Source organism: Podarcis erhardii (genome assembly GCF_964252035.2).
Source record: "Podarcis erhardii genome assembly, chromosome: 13".
NCBI classification, from domain to species: domain Eukaryota; kingdom Metazoa; phylum Chordata; class Lepidosauria; order Squamata; family Lacertidae; genus Podarcis; species Podarcis erhardii.
The window spans coordinates 11,754,882-11,773,011 of record NC_138502.1 but is presented as its reverse complement, the minus strand read 5'-3'; the positions used below and the strand labels follow the sequence as shown (position 1 = coordinate 11,773,011).

The 18,130-nt window shown below is 45.3% G+C and overlaps 1 protein-coding gene and 1 long non-coding RNA gene across 2 annotated transcripts; one reads left to right on the top strand and one right to left on the bottom strand.

Annotated features, from left to right (window-relative positions):
• Window positions 1-6,926: 6,926 nt before the first annotated feature.
• Window positions 6,927-7,693, top strand: LOC309327633. The gene is made up of 2 exons (XR_014150603.1): window positions 6,927-7,027; window positions 7,100-7,693. It is a non-coding gene; the product is annotated as an uncharacterized lncRNA (long non-coding RNA).
• Window positions 7,694-10,285: 2,592 nt separating this feature from the next.
• On the bottom strand, window positions 10,286-14,828 carry LOC309327688 (uncharacterized protein). The gene is made up of 2 exons (XM_081837073.1): window positions 14,679-14,828; window positions 10,286-11,415 (listed from the first exon to the last, which is right to left on the bottom strand). Exon 2 carries the CDS (start codon window positions 11,402-11,404, stop codon window positions 10,373-10,375), a length of 1,032 nt encoding a protein of 343 aa, XP_081693199.1. The 5' UTR covers window positions 11,405-11,415; window positions 14,679-14,828; the 3' UTR covers window positions 10,286-10,372.
• Window positions 14,829-18,130: the final 3,302 nt, after the last annotated feature.

Here is an 18,130-nt window from a genome sequence, read left to right as displayed (position 1 = left end):
TGATAGTGTCCCAGGATTCATTGAAATATATCTGGTAACCTTAGCATAGAGGGCCTTGAAACAGATGCCAGCAGGGTCTGTTGGTTCAGAATGCCATTTCCCTTATTTATAGGGGGGACGGATTTGCCACACCCATCCAACCGTGGAAGATGGCAAAAGGTTGTATCTCCCGCGGGGAGAATGACATGGGCCGATGGCGATTTCGCCTCATGCAGAGAGGTGTTGATAGGTTATATAAGCTGGCTCCGCCCGGCTCCACCCTGCTGTGTGAGAATTGCTCATATAATCTTTCTGTGTGTCCAAAAGTTGTTTTGAAATGCAGAACTGTCTGAAGTATGCACCAGAGAGAAGAGCTGGAGAGGGTGGAATATTATGAAACAATCCATTTCTTTTACCACGACACTGGAAAATTGTATATATTCCAAGTTCTGCTGATGCAATATTTTTGTTCCTGGCAAACTCTGCACTCAGGGGAGGGGGAGGGTTTTCTTGTGATTGTTATTTCCGTACATTGTATGAAAAAAATAAATAAATTGTGTATTTGGTTCCAATGTAGGTGGAGCAGTGTGTAGCTTCTCCTTAATCCGTAGCCTCTTCTATCCTATTTAAACAGCCCTCTTCTTTATTTGGCCTTGGGGGGGGGGGTAGTGAGCGCCTGCCTATTTTAGGTCAAGCTGAAGCCTTTCCATGGTGTTTGGTTTATTAGAGGTTAGCTGGCAAACGCCAGTAACCCTTAGTCCACTGAGTAACCCTGAGTAAGTGCAGCAACTGCTGGGGCCTCTCACCGCTTGCAGATTGGGGTGTGCGCAACTGGATTTGGATCCAAGCTTTCAATATCGAGGAAGATCCACAACCCCATTTCCCACCCATAGCCACTCTGGAAGTTAGGTAAGGCTGAGGTGCTAAGGAAAGCTTGCTTCCTCTGGCTAATAAAGGGGGCTGGTTTGTGTGTGTTGATTTTCATTTACTTCTATTATTATATAAATAAATAATAGGGGATGGAGGAGGGGAGCCATTTTGAGGTAGAGCATAAAAAGTTGCTTCGGATCTCTGGTGCATACTTCAGACAGTTCTGCATTTCAAAACAACTTTTGGGCACACAGAAAGATTATATGAGCAATTCTCAGTGCTTCCCCCCTGGGGGTACGCAGGAGTACGCATACCCCTAAACATTTTGTGAATCTAAGGTCCTCATTGAGGAGCTGTATTTCAATATGAGGAGGGAAATGAGAGTACCCCTAAACTTTTTTATTTTTTTGTAGAAAAAAAGCACTGGCAATTCTTAAGGAATCCTTAAACCAGCATGCAAGAAAGGGAAAGTCAAAAATGGCTTCACAGCACTCCAAAATACTTGTTGATCTTGCAGGAAGAGCCTCTTTGTGAATCAGGCCACAGCCCCGAGAGCCAAAAACACTCCCTTTGCTGCAGTAGTTTGCCTGGATTTCCACAGAATTCTTCGTCTTACATAAATCAAACAGTCCCATTGAAGAACAGTTCCCAGGCCACTCTGCTTAATTCACAAGTTTGGTTTTCTTAGGGCTCTCCTGGGGTTAGGGTGAGGGCTTCCAAACTCATACCCAGGGCCATAGCTAGGGGGTGGTGAGGTGGGCCCTGCCAGGGGCACAGGTGACAGGGGGTGCAAAATCGACTAAAAATATGTCCATAAATATCAATTATTGCCTCATAAGAAATGGGTTTAAATAAAGGGTGAATTGAATGGATGGAGGGGTGGGGGTTGGAGGAGAGGCGGAAAGAAGAGCTAATTTGTCCGCGGCTAAGGGGCGCAATCAGGATGGTTCTGCCAGGGGTGCAATATTACCTGGCTGCTGCTCTGCTCATACCCCCAGTCCCTAAAGTGTTTCTTCAGTACATAACAACTTCAGTACATAACAGTCGCAGTCTGCAAACTCATACCCACAAGTCCCAAAAGCTCAGGATTCCTGCTGCTTCCTCTTGGTGGTCCAGCCTACTCCATCTCTTGCCGCATATCCCAAATCTTGCCCCCAGGCTTTAGCTGGGGGCACTTTATGAACAATTCCTTGACCCACACCCACCCCACCTTGGTGGCCAGAACCCTCCCCCCTTTGCCTTCTGATGGGGCTAAATAAAGGCAAGCAACTTCCCTATCGCCTAAACCCATGGACTCTGGGTGACCTTGGCTGATGGGATCTGCTTGGCCCTCAACCTCATTTTAAGATTTGAAGACAGGGCGGATGCTGCCAAAGCTTTACGAAACATGATTTATTCACATATTTACAGAGGAACTTAGTTGGAGGGAATCCATCTAACAAGCCCCTAACAAGCTCCAATAGGGGCTTGTTTTCTACATGAGTTCAGCACTGGAATCCAAGGCAACTCTCACAAAATAACTTCAGCCAGCCAGCAGAAATTGTGGTGCCTCCTCCCCTGCTGCTACTCGAGGTCTTCTGCCAAAGCCCCTTCCTCAAAACTCTTCTTGCAGCATCACACCTAGTGACCCCAGCAACCTTCCAAATCCCCTGCCTCTGTCACAGCTCAGGGCAGGAGGGGAAGTACAGTTCTCTTGCCTTCCCAAGGGCCCTGAATAGCCCTGTATTGTTTCTTAATGGTTCAAGCTAGGCCAGGTCATTTTCCATAGGCTAATTCCTCTGCTGCTTGTATTCATCCTGCCTGATCCCAATAGGTCAAAATCCTACCATTTTTAATATCTAGAGCTTAGGGGAGTCCATGGCCAGCCCAGTGTGTGTGCTTAAGTGTGCACACACACTGGGCTGGCCATGGACTCTTTGTGTCCTCTTTGTGAATCAGTCCACAGTCCCAAGAGCCAGAAACAACTCCCTTTGCTGCAGTAGTTTGCCTGGAGTTTCCATAGAATTCTTCCTCTTAAGTAAATCCAACAGTCCCGCCCACAGTTCCCAGTCTATTCTGGTTAATTCACACATTCAGTCTTCCTAGAACTCTCCTGGGGTTTGGGTCAAGGCCTCCAAAGTCATACCCCCAGTCCAAAAGAGTTTCTGTTGCTTTCTCTCTGTGGTCCAGTCTACCCCATCTTTTGCCGCATATTCCAAATCCAAATCTTGCCACCAGACTTTACCTGTGGGCACTTTATGAAAAATTCCTTGGTGGCCAGAAAAATTCCTTGGTGGCCAGAAAAATTCCTGGCCCACCTTGGTGGCCAGAACCCTCCCCCCTTTGCCTGCTGATGGAGCTAACCAGGGGTCAGCAAACCTTTTTCAGCCATGGGCCAGTCCACAGTCCCTCAGACCATGTGGTGGGCAGGACTATATTTGGGGGGGGGGGTTGAATGAATTCCTATGCCCCACAAATAACCCAGAGATGCATTTTAAATAAAAGGACACCTTCTACTACTGTAAAAACGGGCTGATTCCCGGACCATCTGCGGGCCGGACTGAGAAGGCGATTGGGCCGGATGACTTAGTTTGCCTACCCATCAGCTAAACAAAGGCAAGCAACTTCCCTATCTCCTAAACCCATTGACTCTGGGTGACCTTGGCTGCTGGGATCTGCTTGGCCCTCAACCTCCTTTTAAGAACTGAAGACACGGCAGATGCTGCCAAAACTTTAAGAAACATGATTTATTCACATATTTACACAGGAATTTAGTTGGAGGGAGTCCATATAACAAGCCCCTAATAAACCCCAAGAGCAGTTCAGCACTGGAATCCAAGGAATCTCTCACAAAAAGATTTCAGCCAGCCAGCACAGATCTTTCTGCCTCCCCCCACCCCCTACTATTCTAGGCCTTATGACAAAGCCGCCCTCCTCTTCCTGTGGCATCACACCCAGTGACCCTCGCAACCTTCCAAATCCCCTGTCTCTTTCACAGCTGCCAGGTCGTTTTGCATGGGCTAATTCCTCCTATTTATTCTGTCCTATCACAATAATTTCTAGCATTTCTACCATTTATTAATTTCTAGAGTTTAGGGGGCGGGGTCCATGGCTAGCCCATTTTGTGTGCTTAAGGGTGCATGAGTAATTAAAAATATAATTAAAAACACAAAGGTGAGTTCGGGGATTCTCTAAAAACTTAATGGGGGAGCAAGATCTCTTGGAATGTTGATGTTTTGAGTTCCCCCATCCTGTATATGTTGTATATACAGTACACCACAGTGTTCAGTACCTCTCAGTCCAATGTAATAAGAAAAAACAGCTCCTTTTCCCTTATGGGGTATCCAAGAGCCCGTATAGAGTCCTGAAGTGGGTTCCCCATTGGTGGGAGAAAATAACAGAGGCCAACCAGAGAATACTGAGAAGCAAAGCAGCTAGTAAGCCTGATCTTTATTAAACTGTTGCAACAGGGTCCCCACTCACCACACACAGGAGGGAGGGGAACTCTGAACAATGGCACAGTCTTTATATAAACTTTTAAAACTGCCCACCCTGTAGCCCAAGACCACCCCCCTAAAACATACATACATCACAGAAGGAGGTGGTCTACAGCAGAGAAGGCGGTCTACAGCAGAGGATACCTGATAATAGTTGTTGATTGCATTACCTGGGCAGTCTGGCCATTGTTTTGTTGTGGTTGTTGTAAATAAAAATATGCCCTTTTCCCTTATGGGGTATCCAAGAGCCCATATAGAGTCCTTACATAGGTTCCCTATTGGTAGGAGAAAATAACAGAGGCCAACCAGAGAATATTGAGAAGCAAAGCAGCTAGTAAGCTTGATCTTTATTGATCTGTTGCAACAGGGTACTCCCCTCACACGCAGGAGAGGAGGAGGACCCCCAAAATTGCTGTGCAGGGGCTTATAAAGACTTTTGAAATTCCCATCCTGTAGATCAAGACCACCCCCAGAAACATTATGCATTCATCACAGAAGGGGTGTAACCTAAGACCACCCCTCAGATAAGGCGATCTAAAACAGAACATTTGCATGTTGCTTTCTCCTGTCGCTTTGTTTATCTCCTGTCTGGCAGGTTACTTGATTGGATTTCCTGGGGAGCCTGCCCATTCTTTTGTAGTGGTAAAATACTTATTTCCTGGGCCAGGTCACAGGCTCATACCTTATTCATATCTTAAATGTGTCCTTAAGACAGGATTTGTGAGGAAAGAGACAATGGGGAGACTTTTCCAGTTTGACCATGCAGAGAAACATTTGCTCAGTTTAGGAATCAAAATGGTTCCAGGTTGGCTTTCCTGTGCTGATCTATGTACGTGTGGTTATGAACGTTGCCATATATCTAAGACCATAAAATTCCTATCACATGGTTAATACTTTCATTCCTGAATCCAAGTCACAGGCTCACCCTATTCCTACACAAATACACCCTTAAGACAGGATTTGTAAGCAAAAATAAACTCTGCAAGTTAGGTTTGTCTGAGGCACAAAGGAAAATTTGTTTCCTAAGGTTAATCAGGGGCCATATATGTATGTTGATTTCCATTAACTTCATTATTATATAAATAAGTACAAATCCTGATGTGCTTTCTATTTTGCATCACATGTTTTTTGGCCCTGGGAGATTTTAGTTGAAAAACACCATAAATATCAACCAAATGCAATTTAAAAATATGTAAAAATTAAAAGTGTTCATCTACCAACAAAGCAATAAGGAAATCTATCCTTCCCCAACTGAAAGAGGAACACAAAGACAGAACAGAGCTCTTCCACCCATGAGGCAAGGTGAGGTGACTGCCTCAGGCGGCAGGATGTACTGAGGCAGCAGGGGTCAATATTTTTTCCTCCCTTGTCCCTGATGTACATCTTCCTTCACCCGTTCTTCCCTGGTGGAAATGGGGGGAGGGGGCTATTTTGAGGCACACCTCAGATGCCAAATTTCTCAGGCCATGAAACATGATGACCACCACAAACACCATGAACACATGGCATCACTGTTAAAAGACCTCCACCGACTTTGCATCAGCCACGGGCTTGGTTCAGAGTTGTTGTACTCAAGGTTCTTGTACTCGTGTACAAATCCCTGAATATGTTACATCCAGGATACCTCAGAAATAGCCTGAGGTATCCCTGAAGTCACCGGGGGAAGCATGGTTAATGCTTCTCTATGGACCACAAGCGTGGGGAAGATATCCAGACAGGAGTGTCCTGGGAGGGCTAAGTCTGAGCCAGGAGAGGCAGATCCAAAGTATTAAGCTGTGAAGGAAGTGGTATAGAGTTGAAAGCATTGCGTGGACAGGCAGAGTCCCCTCCAACCCCAGGCGACCCCGGAGCAGAATAATGATTCAAGACAACGTGCTATGAGAATAAAACTGACCACAACTTTATTACGTTTTGGATGTAGGGAGACCTTGGCTCAGTCCCCAGCCGGGGATCAGAGAGACGTTTGGGTTATCCAGAATGTGTGGGGATTGGGCTGGCTCTGGAGAACATATGTGTGGCGTTTGCCTCCTAGGATGGGTCATAAGGAAATACTTAAAATGGGTGTGATGTGATTGGCCAGTGAGAATGCAAGGGGGCAGTAAAAGTTAGAGTGGGAGCTGTTTGAGAGTCAGTTGAGGTTTGGGAGTTGAGAGTTGAGGTTTGGGAGTTGAAGAAGGAAGAAGGAGGATTCGGTGTGGGTTGGTAGAGTTGTATTGTGAGAGAGTGAGAGGAATTGTTAGGTTGAGTCAGATAGATAGTTGGAGTAATCAGTTTGGAGTTGTTAGGAACTAAGATTGAGAAACTGACAAGAGAAAAATAAACTGAAACCATACGCTTGTTTCTGCATTTAAAAATAAACTTGATTATTTGTTAATGTTAACAACTGTCTGGACTCCATGTGTCCCCGTGTCATAAGAGAATCAGGGTCAGAGAGGGGAATAAAAGAAAAATGATCCGAATGATATCATCCTACCCCAAAGTCCCACAACAATAATAAACTGTGCCTTAAAGAATGCATTGTTGGGAATATGCCATCTTACTGTGTCTTTTCACGTATCATTGAATGTAATATAATGTGTGCCTTTTAATGCATCATCCTGTGTACCTCTTTCTCCATGAAGATATCCTTTTAAAATGTATTCGTGGATGTATCTTTAATGAAATGCCGTACTATGCTGTACTTTTCTGAATGTATCCAAAATGTAGTTTTTAAAGAATGTAACAATCTAAATATTTCAAAATATATATACTTGACTCAATATTGTATCCAAAAGGCTGCCAAAACTCAATCCACCACACTGCCTCCTACTGGGTCTGCAAACCATACCATGAATACACACAAATAGGAGCTCAAAATAAAGCAGTCCTATTTTTCCAAAAAGTATGCAAACATCAGGCTATCACACCCGAATTGATAGCAATGCAGAATAGGATTTCACATTAACATTTAAGTCATTTCCTGAGCATCTTCTCAAACATCCAGCCTCACATCTGCATGCTGATTATCAGCAGTTGCAGAGGTTTTCCTGTAGATAAAGGAAAAGCCATTTTTAAGCAGATCCAAAATTAAATAACACAAAGATCAACGCATATCACCTGAGCCCTTCAGCAAATTGACACCTCCAGAAAGTCTTTCAACATCCTGCTTACCTTATGTTAATCCACTCTTCACACCCCTCATATCGCTTCCCCCCACCTCCTTGCTATTGATCTGAATGAGAATCAAAAGGTATAAGAATCAAGGCAGTCCTTTTGTTCGGGGTCTCTGACTCCGTGTCATTGCGTGAGCGGGGACCCTGTTGCAACAGTTTTTTGTGTTGTTTTTTTTCCTGTTCTTTCAATAAAGATCAGGCTTTGCTTTTTCCAAATCCTGGTGTGGTCTCTGTCTTTTCCCGACCGGTACAGAGCCTTCGTTTGCGCTCCTTCCAAGGTCCTGGTCCTCCTTCTGAGGCAGGGGCCCCTTGGGGAGGCAATTAAATATTTATTTCACCCATGAGAAGCGGGGTGGTGGCAGCAAAGAAGGCAATCACAGTGGTGGCACAGGGTCAATAGACCGTCAAATGTCCGGGGGCCCTGATCGCCACAATATGTTCAAGCAGAGAGCCCCCCCCTCGTTTTGCCGCCATTGCAGCGGAGAGCAATGACAACCTCTCGGCATATGGCCAATGCCTCCCCTCAAGACCCATTTAACAGGGAACCCCGGGAACACCACCGCATGGGGGCCGTGGGTCACTGCTTCACGCACCCGCCTCCCATTTAGGAAGATAGACTAAAGGATTCCGCCCAAGGCCTGAAACCATCAAGGTTGTGACGTTTTACTAAAGGAAAGGCAAAAGCTGCCAATGCAGGAAAGTTCCTTTCTGGCCCTTCAACAGTGACCATGACGTAGCAGCACCTACGTACCTGTGGAGAAGAGGTTGAAGGTTAACCTGCAAAAGGAGGCTAAACTGAGGGAGGGCAGGGTGGGAGAAGTTCTGGAGCCAACTGGCACTGCTTCGCAGGTAAGATTCATCTTCTGTTCTGTGGGCAGGGCGGTCCCTCCCCCTACCTGGCCGATCCTTGGCAACGCCTCCCCAGGTGGGATTGGGCGATTGGCTGAAGTAGGCGGAGACCTCCAGGTATCCAGCCTGGGGAGGGTGAAGCCAGCCCCTACTCCCGGGAGACGCACTGGGATGGAGGGGGGGGAGGCTGTGCATCACCACGCAAAAGGCGCCCCCCCCCCAGTTGATGTGGGGAGCGATCACTGTATTATCTAAGTGACAGAAACTGATTTGAACATTTTGCCATCTCTTCTGGAAACCTGAATATTTATCTACCTGAAGTGAACCAACTGATGTTTAGTAACTGAAGTTTAAGAAGAGTTGTGCCTAAAGTGTTATGTTTAAACCTGAGACATCTTATAGTTAAAGTAAATAAGTTAAATTCTACCTGAAAGAACTCGTTTCCCGACCCACTTTGTGTCATAAACTTCCTTTGTTTAATAAAACTTTTCTTGTTTGTTTGAGCAACTCCTACCTGAGACTCTAAATCATTTTTACCTCATACATGTCCCCCACTAGATAATCTGAGGTAAATTGTAGAAATTTGTGTAACTGGTGTACCTTGAGGTAGTCACACTATATTTAATTGAGGGCTGGCCCAACGTGAGGTTGAGAAAGTGCTGTTGCGCTGTCGCTCACTGCTGGTGGTTGTTTTTCTTTTCTGAGAGAGATATGTTAAATTCTTGAGGTTTAAAATTTTGGAAGTTAAAGTGATGTTTTAAATTGTGTATATAGTACATTTTATTGTTAAAGACAACCTGAGACCTATGATGTGGAAAGTGGGATATTATTTCTTAAAATGAATAAATAAAAGGAATGCATAAAGATTGCATCCATTCAAAGAATCAGAAGCCTGGAGAAAAATGTATTTGCCTGGCATTCAAAAGCTAAGAACATCAGCGGTGGGCAAGCCTGATGAGGGAAAGCTCTACACAACCAGGGGCTACCACTGGCAAGGCCTCTTCTCTTGCAGCCCCCCTCGGCACCTCTGTTGGAGTGTGACACAGACAAGGGCTTCAAGTGATCACTGCAGAGCTCAGGTATGATATGGGAAGGGGAGGTCCTTGAGGTACTGAGAGTCTGAAGCACGTAAATTGAAACTAGGGGCTAGTAATCAACTGGCAAGCAGAGTAAAGAGAATGTTCCTTCTTGTGCCTTAGGACAGGGAGGGGGCGGGGCTAAAAGAGCTATTGCTTTTAGCTATAAGGGCACATTCACCTTAGGCAGCCTCCCAGGACTAGCATGTCATTGGTGAGTGACCCAAAGTGGCTGCGGTCACCTCACACTCTCACGCCTGTGAACACAGGACACATGCATAAATCTCTCTGACCACCTGAACACTGTGTCTGATCTTTAGACTGGTTTTGCTGCAGCTGAATTCGGGGGATTTTTTATTTGGTTGGGAAGGCGACATAAAAATGTGCTTGTGGTGCTGGATCAGGCCCCTGGGCCCATCTCTGAATGAAGCCAACCCTCAAAACTGGTGCCAGCTAACAACTATGATGAAAAAAAGTGAGGGTTTCTGACGGCACACCAGCATGAAATTGTAAACAGAGGTCCCCACTTCCTCAATACCCTCTGGAAAAAGCTTCTGGAAAAGGAAGAAGGTATTTGTTTCTTCTGGAAAATATATGTTGAAAATCATTTTGTACACAAGTGTGAAAAGTGCACGGAACACATTTTTAATCCATTAATTATTCATTTTATTTTATTTGTAGAACAGTGGGACAGATTGCAGAGTTCAGCAGGTACAAATTAATTTGAAGGCACAAATTTGGCAAAGGGATTCATAGGCACCAGGGAAATAGTAGCTTATCTGAAAGGCATTCAGCTTGGATCACCTGCATCATGCACAAACTAGGATATGCTTTTCTAACTGTAGCCTAGCAGGATGTGTATGTCCATATGAGAGTATAGATTGTCTAAATATTAGCCCATAGTAATCAATTAAATGTTATAATAGAGAGGAAGCTTTTGAAGGTTCCTTTTGGCCTAACACTTTTCTTTTCACTTATTGGAAGGTGGCAAAGGAATATCTGTAGGTGGAGTAGAATCACTTGAAAATTTCATATCACGGCAGAACAAAACCGCTTCCTTGCCCAAACCCAGCTGGTATTGCCATATGTACATCTTCTCATTGGGCTGCAGGGTCAAATTAATAGCTTCTTCGATTTCAGTGGCTTCATTCCAGTCTTCCTGCTCTGTGTTGACACTTTTACCACCATACTCAGCAGTGAGAGAGAACTGGTACTTGGCAATAGCCTTAGTGAGTGCGCCTGACTCATATGAGGCAGTCATGGAAACCTTCCAGTTGTGCTCCACACTTCTCGTCTCCTTCTTGTTGTATCCCACTTTCTTGGTGATCTTCTTATTCCATACAATGGGAGTGTTGGAGTCATTGGAGATGGTCTTGATAGCTTCCCACTTACCATAAGCTGGGCCTCGGCTAATAGCCATTCCTCCAGGGAGCATGTTCACAACATCCCTATGGAAGGAGTATGTAACAGCATCCACATTTTCATGGAAGTTGGTGCATCTATAGTACTGGACCCCCCATTCATCATGGGGTTTTACAAAGTAATAGTAATCCTTGCTGCCCCAGTAATAGAGACCATCCTTGCAAGTTGGGTGAAGTGTGTATTCAACTGCACCTGTATCTTCATGCATATTACTGACCCGACGGTAAACACCTCTTTTCTGGAAAATGATATAGAAGGATCCAAAGGCTGAGAGGTAATGGTCCCCTCCGCGGCAGTTGGGATGGAGGCTGTATACTACAGCACCTAAGTCTCCATTCATGTTGCTGACACGGCGATAGTTGTCTCCTTTGATGATGTAGAATAGGTCATCCTCATGGGCTAAATAGTGATCTCCACCCTGGCAGGAACTGTGCAGGCTAAACACTTCAAGGTCTTTGCCCTCGTGGAAATTGGTGGACCTCATGTAGCAGCCCAGGTCTGAGCGGACAATGTAGTAATATTCATCTACCCCACAGAAATCAACCCCTGGGGCTTTGTTCTTAGGGACTATCTCTGGCATGGTGCTTGATTCTAGGAAAAGAAAGCAATGTATTCAGTAAGATCAGAAGATTTCACAAATTGATCATTTATTTATTCTTTGCAATTACTTTATTATTAATGTATATTATTTTTGATAATGAAAGAATTAACAGAATTTGCTGACCTTTTAGTAAACAGTCTCAGTGCTTTAACACAATATACCTGCCAGTGCCAAATATGATGCCAAAGGTAAATGATTACTAATTAATTGTGAGGTGCTTTGAAAGACGAACCAAACATCTTCTGCTTGTCAAGACATATTTCTCTATCTATTTCTCTCTCCATTTGATAGGAGACCCACCCACCCCTTCCAAGGAATATAAATTGTACAGTGGTGCCTCGCAAGACGAAAAGAATCCGTTCTGCGATTCTCTTCGTCTAGCGGTTTTTTCGTCTTGCAAAGCAAGCCCATTGACGGCTTAGCGGCTTAGAAAAAGTGGGGGGGAAGGGGGGAAAAATCGGAAAAACTCGCAAGACATTTCGTCTTACGAAGCAAGCCCATAGGGAAATTCGTTTTGCGAAGCGTCTCCAAAACGGAAAACCCTTTCGTCTAGCGGGTTTTTTTGTCTTGCGAGGCATTCGTCTTGCGGGGCACCACTGTATTTGACAGGCTGATCAGTTTTAAAAGCAGTTTGCCTTGTGATTTTAGGGAATGGCCGTTTGGGAAACGAAAGATCCAGATCTTGCAGAAAATCAATGCTTGTTTGAAGGCTCATTGTGGCTAAAACACCGACATCCATCACTGCTGTGCTTGCTCAGAAAAAGAAGCTCTTTGCACCTCTCCATTGTTCAGAACATATTAAAGAGTGGGCCTTCAATACTGAAGCCCCATTAAATGGAGAGGCTGAGCCAGTGGATTTTGAGGGGATATTTACCGAGACCTTTTGAGGGCACCATACGAGGGCACCCAGGCACTCATGAGTGCCATGCTGGTAACTGCTGTTCGAATTAATTTCCTATCTCAGCTGTGATGGGAAGAGACTGCCTAACAGCTCAGAATATCTTGGAAAGAGGAGCAAAATTCACATCTGAAGCTGCTTCTCTCATTGTGTGCATAAACTGACATCACCCTTTCACCCATACAGCACTGGAAGGGGCAGATAAACTTACTTGCCTACCCACAACCTTGGGCATGCTCTACAGCAATAGTACTGTAGTGCCAGACTGTCGAGGTTCAGTGCTAGTAGAGGATGGAAGGACACATCTATGGGGGCTGTGGGGGAAGAGAAGATATTTCCCAATTCTTTATTCCTCCTCTTATTTTCTTGTGGCGTCTGATTTGTTCCTTCAAACACCAACGTGTGCAGGAGGTGCAGATTGTTAAGACTAGATGAGCATCCTGCTTGGGATTGCCATGCTGTAAGATCTGCACCCCCTCCATGCAGACTGAAGATTTAAATATGTGTATAAATCATATTTCTTAAAGCTACAACAGTCTCTACCATGTCTTCAATTTTCCAAAGGAGCACTGGGTGAGTCCCTGGAACACCTTGGGATCTTGCTACAGCTCGGCAGAGGAAGGTGTTCTTTAATATGCATGAATGTCATTTTTAAATTCAAACTCAGCTGCTAGAATACGTGGTTTGTTTTAGTAGAATGGCTGTTGTATTATTAAAAGGAACTTCATTTAACTTGTACTTAGAATGAGGTATACATCCTGTGTTCTTGGGTCACTCTGCACAAGAAGGGCTGGTAGTTTGATCAGCCACTAAACTCCACAATTTGGGTGTTTTTGATTCAGGAATATAAAAATAGGGGCATAACAGAAGTTTATAAGATTATGCGTGACACTAAAGAAGTGGCTATTCCTCCCTCCCTATTCTGGAGCCATAACTCTAGAGCTCAAGAGGTCCTATTAAAATAGCCTGACAGCAGAGTCAGTGATAGGCAAAAGAAGATACATTTCCACACAATGAAAAACTCCCTTATGAAATAAATTATCACAAAGCATTGAGATAGCCATTGTCTCCTGGTGATTATATGCAGCCCTACTCATTGCTATTCAGAAACACTCAGTTTGTATAGGATTGTATTCTGAAAGAGATCTGGAGGTTGGGATGGATGTTCCTAATATAAGATAAACTTGATAAGCTATTTACAAAAGAAATGTTCCAGGGAGCTCTAGCTTCTCTGTTGCTGAATCCTTCCCCTACCCAGAGGTCCCTTGCAGTCCCATCTGCGTTCTCAAAGACACCCATGGGCCCCTTCCAAACCCAAGATGTTGCATATGAGTTCAGAATCTGGTAGGAATGGGGATTCTGCCTCTGGATCACATCATGATCTCATCCTGCAAGGTGTTTCATGACATTTAGAGGAGACTGAGTTCTGGTTGCTGGAGGGACCAGAGATACCAATCCCTAAAGCCTTGGGGAAGCCAGTGGTGAAGGAAGGAGAACAGGCACCCAGGGCAGGGGGCGGGGCAAACAGCCTGCTGGCGCATGCGCGTGTGCTGCTACGTACCATGTGTGCACTGCTACATACCATGCATGCGTTCGCATCGTATGTATGGCGGTGGGATCCTCTGCTCGCAGCTGCAGAGTCATCAGAGGGAACCTTCGCTTGCGGCTGCAGCAGTGGTGGAGGGTTACGGTATGCCGTATGGCGCTTGAGCGGCGCCGTGCATGCGCCACTGGTCGGTTTGCCAGTGGCAGCGCCCGAGTGCTGTACGGACGGCGGAGAAGGGTGCTGCCACGAGCAGAGGATCGTCCGCACGTGTCAGTGGCAGCACGATGGCGGTGTGCGCCTGGGAGTGGCAGGGTGAGCCCCCCGTAGGTTGCCTTCTTGTCACGCCTCCTCAGAGATGGCACCCGGGGAGGGGGCTCGCCCCCTTCCTCCATCACTGCAGAAGGCGCCATGTCACTTCAATATCACACAGGGAATATCATTAGCTCCCAATAATTATAAAGAAGTAGTTAGACTACAGCTCCACAAAGAAGCACCTCCCCTGGGATTTTGCCTCAGTTGTGCAGAGAGAGATTCTGTTTGAATATGCATTAATGTTATTTTTAGATTCAAGGTCTGTTGCTGGAATACATGGTCTGTTTTAGTAGTCTGATTGTTGGATTATTAAAAGAAACTTCATTTAACTTGTATTGTTATTGCTGAAATAAACACCTTAGAGTTTATGATTATATCCTTTATAATTATAAAGAGGTAATTAGACTGCAGGTCCACAAAAAAGTACTCCCTCCCTTATGCCCCAAATTCTAAAGTAGTTTCTCTCCTCTCCTGCCCAGTGAATCTCCAAGACTTACCGGTATTTGTGGTATTCAGACAGAAAGTTTTGTAGTAGGTGGCAGCTGCTTCTCTTGGTGGAGAATGAAGGAAATGTGTGAACACTTGCTGTTTAAATAAGATAGAAGAGGCTACGGATTAAGGAGAAACTACACACTGCTCCACCTACATTGGAACCAAATACACGATTTATTGATTTTTTCCGGACAATGTACAGAAATAACAACCACAATAAAACCCTCCCACTCCCCTGAGTGTAGAGTCTGCCAGGAACAAAAGTATTGCATCAGCAGAACTTGGAATATATACAATTTTCTAGTGTTGTTGAAAATGAATCATTCCATAATATTGCCCCTTCTCCAGCTGTCATCTCTGGTACATGTGCCAGACTGTTATGTATCTCAAACAACTTTTGGACACACAGAAAGATTGTATGAGCAATTCTTATATAAGCCTCTATGTAAATCACTCCACAGTGCCTAGAGTCCAAATAAGCGCTCCGTGGGTGCTATTTGAGGCCCCTGGCGTGCAGCAAACCCCGATCCTCACTGGGATTTGCAGGATGTGGCCCACCTTCCCGGTGCCGTGGAGCGTTGGGGGTTCCACCAAACCCGCCGATCAAATACACCTATCCGCAGCACTGTTGGGGGCGGGGCCAGGTGAGCAGACCGCAGGTGAGCAGGCTTCACTCTGCTCCACTCCAGGGGTTGGAATATGGGGCGGAGCCTGCTCTGAGTGCGCAGTAGGCTCTGGAGATTCACCCACCTGACCCTCTTTGTGATCACCAGCTTTATTAAACGTTAACCTTTTCAGGTTTGCAGGCGTTGCTACGGTCCTATGATGGTTGCTGTTAAAGGACCGGAAAGGAATTCCTCCCACATGGCAGGTTTCATCTTCCCCATAGCAATTCTCACAACATTAGTGGTTTTAGACCTTAGGCGGAATCCTTTAGTCTATCTTTCTTATAGGGGAGCGCGAAATGGTGACTCTCCCCCCTTGCAATAGTGTTTTCAGGGTTCCCCATTAAAGGAGGTTTGTGAAGGGAGTGACTGGCACAGTGAACGCCCCAAAGGTTCGGGGGGGGGGGCTTGCTGTGTAAACATGCATTTTGCAGTGCCCCCTCTGATCTGATGAACCCCGCTGTGCCTCAGTTCCCCCGGCTGCAGGGCTGAGAGGGATAGATGCCCAATGCCTAAGCCAAGGTATCCTACATCTGAAATTGATAATAAAAGTTGTGGCCATTTTAAATCCCAGTAGACATCGGGATGTGTGAGACCTTTGTCTCGTTTTGTCACCAAGAGGGGAGGAGGTCTTTGCCTGGGCCTACAAAGATTCCCTTTGCTGCAGTAGTTTGCCTGGAGTTTCCACAGAAATCTTCCCCTTAAGTAAATCAAACATCCCTTCCACAGTTCCCAGTCCACTCTGGTTAATTCACACATTCAGTCTTCCTAGGGCTCTCGTAGGATTATGGTCGCTGTTAAGTTGTGGGTGAACATATCAGACGACACAGCGATTCTTCAAACAGCTCTTCTTTATTCAGAGGCCAGAACAGAACTGAACTGAAGGGCTCAGTCAGCCTGCTTATATAGAGCTCCAGTACAACGTTACTGTAGCAACTTTCTAAAAGTATCCAATCACTGAACGTCACTTTTGATCCTTCATTTGCATAAAAACTATCCAATCACTGAACGTCACTTTTGATCCTTCATTTGCATAAGTATCTACAGTATCCCCCTGCTGGCCCAGGGTGAGAACTTCAGTACATAACAGTCGCAGTCTTCAAACTCATACCCACAAGTCCCAAAAGAGTTTCTGTGGCCACTTCAAAGCAGAAGCTCAGGATTCCTGCTGCTTCCTCTTGGTGGTCCAGCCTACTCCATCTCTTGCCGCATATTCCAAATCCAAATCTTGCCACCGGGCTTTAGCTGGGGGCACTTTATGAACAATTCCTTGACCCACACCCACCCCACCTTGGTGGCCAGAACCCTCCCCCTTTGCCTTCTGATGGGGCTAAATAAAGGCAAGCAACTTCCCTATCGCCTAAACCCATGGACTCTGGGTGACGTTGGCTGATGGGATCTGCTTGGCCCTCAACCTCATTTTAAGATTTGAAGACAGGGCGGATGCTGCCAAAGCTTTACGAAACATGATTTATTCACATATTTACAGAGGAACTTAGTTGGAGGGAATCCATCTAACAAGCCCCTAACAAGCTCCAATAGGGGCTTGTTTTCTACATGAGTTCAGCACTGGAATCCAAGGCAACTCTCACAAAATAACTTCAGCCAGCCAGCACAAATTGTGGTGCCTCCTCCCCTGCTGCTACTTGAGGTCTTGTGCCAAAGCCCCCGCCCCCCAACTCTTCCTGCAGCATCACACCTAGTGACCCCAGCAACCTTCCAAATCCCCTGCCTCTGTCACAGCTCAGGGCAGCGGGGGAAGTACAGTTCTCTTGCCTTCCCAAGGGCCCTGAATAGCCCTGTATTGTTTCTTAATGGTTCAAGCTTGGCCAGGTCATTTTCCATATGCTAATTCCTCTGCTGCTTGTATTTATCCTGCCCGATCCCAATAGGTCAAAATCCTACCATTTTTAATATCTAGAGCTTAGGGGAGTCCATGGCCAGCCCAGTGTGTGTGCTTAAGTGTGCACGAGTAATTCAGAATGTAATTATATAATTCAAACTCAGTTGCTGAAATACATGGTCTGTTTTAGTAGGCACGTTGTTGGATTGCTAAAAGGAAACAGAATCCTAGAATTGTAGAGTTTGAACTTCATTTATCTTGCATTGTTTTTGTTGAAATAAAAACCTTAGAGTGAGGAATAGTTCCTGTGTTCTAGGGTCTCTTCCCACCACACTCTAGCTGTTTTATTTCAGAGGGCCTCTGCTTCCTGAATGCTTCTCGGAAGTTTAAAATGGTCACTGCTGGTGGTTGTTTTTCTTTTCTGATAGAGAGATTTAAAATTCTTGAGGTTTTAAATTTTGGAAGTTAAAGTGATGTTTTAAATTCTGTATATGGTACATTTTATTGTTAAAGACAACCTGAGACCTATGATGTGGAAAGTAGGATATAATTTCTTAAAATAAATGAAATAAAAGGAATAGATAAAAATCGCATTGATTCAAAGAATCAGAAGCCAGGAGAAAAATGTATGTGCCTGGCATTCAAAAGCAAATGACATCATTAGCGGGCAAGCCTAATGAGGGAGAGCTCTACACAACCAGGGGCTACCACTGGCAAGGCCACGTCTTGCTGCGCCCCCTCGGCACAGAGAACGGCTTCCAGTGATCACTGCAGAGTTCAGGTAGGTTGATATGGGATGGGGAGGTCCTTGAGGTACTGAGAGTCTGAACCACGTAAGTCGAAACCAGCATTTGAATTGGGGCTAGTAATCAATTGGCAACCAGAGTAAAGAGAATGTTCCTTCCTAGCACCTCTAGGAGAGGGAGGGGGCGGGGTTAAAAGAGCTATT